The 1,232-nt window shown below is 48.7% G+C and overlaps 1 protein-coding gene across 1 annotated transcript in view; it reads right to left on the reverse strand.

Annotated features, from left to right (window-relative positions):
- The window catches only part of IRAK1 (interleukin 1 receptor associated kinase 1), an 84,558-nt gene extending 83,986 nt beyond the window's left edge, over positions 1 to 572 (reverse strand). Inside the window, exon 1 of the mRNA XM_018560698.1 lies at positions 277 to 572. Within this exon, the coding sequence (XP_018416200.1) occupies positions 277 to 448 (172 nt within the window). The 5' untranslated portion in view covers positions 449 to 572. The remainder of the gene's footprint in view (positions 1 to 276) is intronic.
- Between the last annotated feature and the right edge of the window lie 660 nt (positions 573 to 1,232).

Below are 1,232 nucleotides of genomic sequence, written 5' to 3' on the forward strand. Positions count from 1 at the left end.
CCACACACCCCCTTCTCCTCAGAGCCCCCCCTTTTCCTTACAGTCCCCATCATCCCCACACACCCCTGTTATCCCTTCACAGCCCCCTATCTTCCCCTCACAATCCCCATTATCTCCACACACCACCTTCTTCTCCTCACAGCCCACTACCTTCCCCTCACAATCCCCATTATCTCCACACACCCCCTTCACAGTCCCTATTGTCCCCATACACCCCGTCTTTCCTTCACATCTTCCCCTCATGACACTTGTCTGTCAGCTGTGCGAACAACTCACCGAACTTTTTCCAGTCAGAGTCGTCCAGAGAGTCCATCACCTCATAGAAGCTGCACATGACCGCGGCGGGCACCTCGTACAGGAAAACGTCCTCTATGGACATGGTGTCCGGGGTGAAGACAGCACACAGCCGAGTACAGACGAAAGGGGGCTCAGCCCCAGCTCCTATCATAGAGTCCAGCTAATGAATAACTCCATAACACTGAATCACTTCCCTTTAGAAAGTGCCATTGCTACTATTACGCCTGTGTGGGAGCGGGGAATGTCCGCCCCCGGCGGCCATCTTGTGTGTGGCAGCTCTCGGTGACTTCAAAGTAAAAAAGAGAAGTTCTTCGGCCGATAGAGGGAAACAGAGCAGATAACTTCCACAGGATAAATATCTAATGCTATAAAGGAACAAAGGGCCTTATCAATATTGTTGTATTTATGGATTATGGCTATCACATGCCGGCGTTTTCAGGCCCCGTTTACACCTAGGCATTTTGTAGTTCATTTTCCTAAGTAGACGACACTCAACAAGGGGAATCCCATTGTTTTCAATGGCCGCTCTTCACTCCCGAGCGTCCAAGTGCCCAAGACCACGCAAAACCGACACACACCCTCCCGTCCCAATGTGGCCCAATGTGACTTTTGAATCATTCGTCACTAACTCACCCAATTTTGTCGTTCGTCAGAACGGATTTTTGTTTGCGCATGTGCAGTGTTCTTGCGATTTTTTTTGTACGAAAACGCAACTTATCCATTGATTTTTGTTCAATTTGAAAAAAGTTTTCCAGCCTGACCGATTGAGGAAATTCAGCCAGAAGTACAGTAATTAAAATCGTTGGTGTCCCGTCAACTGATCGATTGTCATTCGAAAGACCATTCGTGGACGATTTCCGGATGAAAATCAATAGGTGTACGGGCACCTTAGACCCCATTCACACTGAGCGACATGCAAATCGCGCGAAAAAAGC

This window comes from Nanorana parkeri, unplaced genomic scaffold (genome assembly GCF_000935625.1).
Source record: "Nanorana parkeri isolate BGI_ZX_2015 unplaced genomic scaffold, ASM93562v1 scaffold475, whole genome shotgun sequence".
Taxonomy (NCBI): domain Eukaryota; kingdom Metazoa; phylum Chordata; class Amphibia; order Anura; family Dicroglossidae; genus Nanorana; species Nanorana parkeri.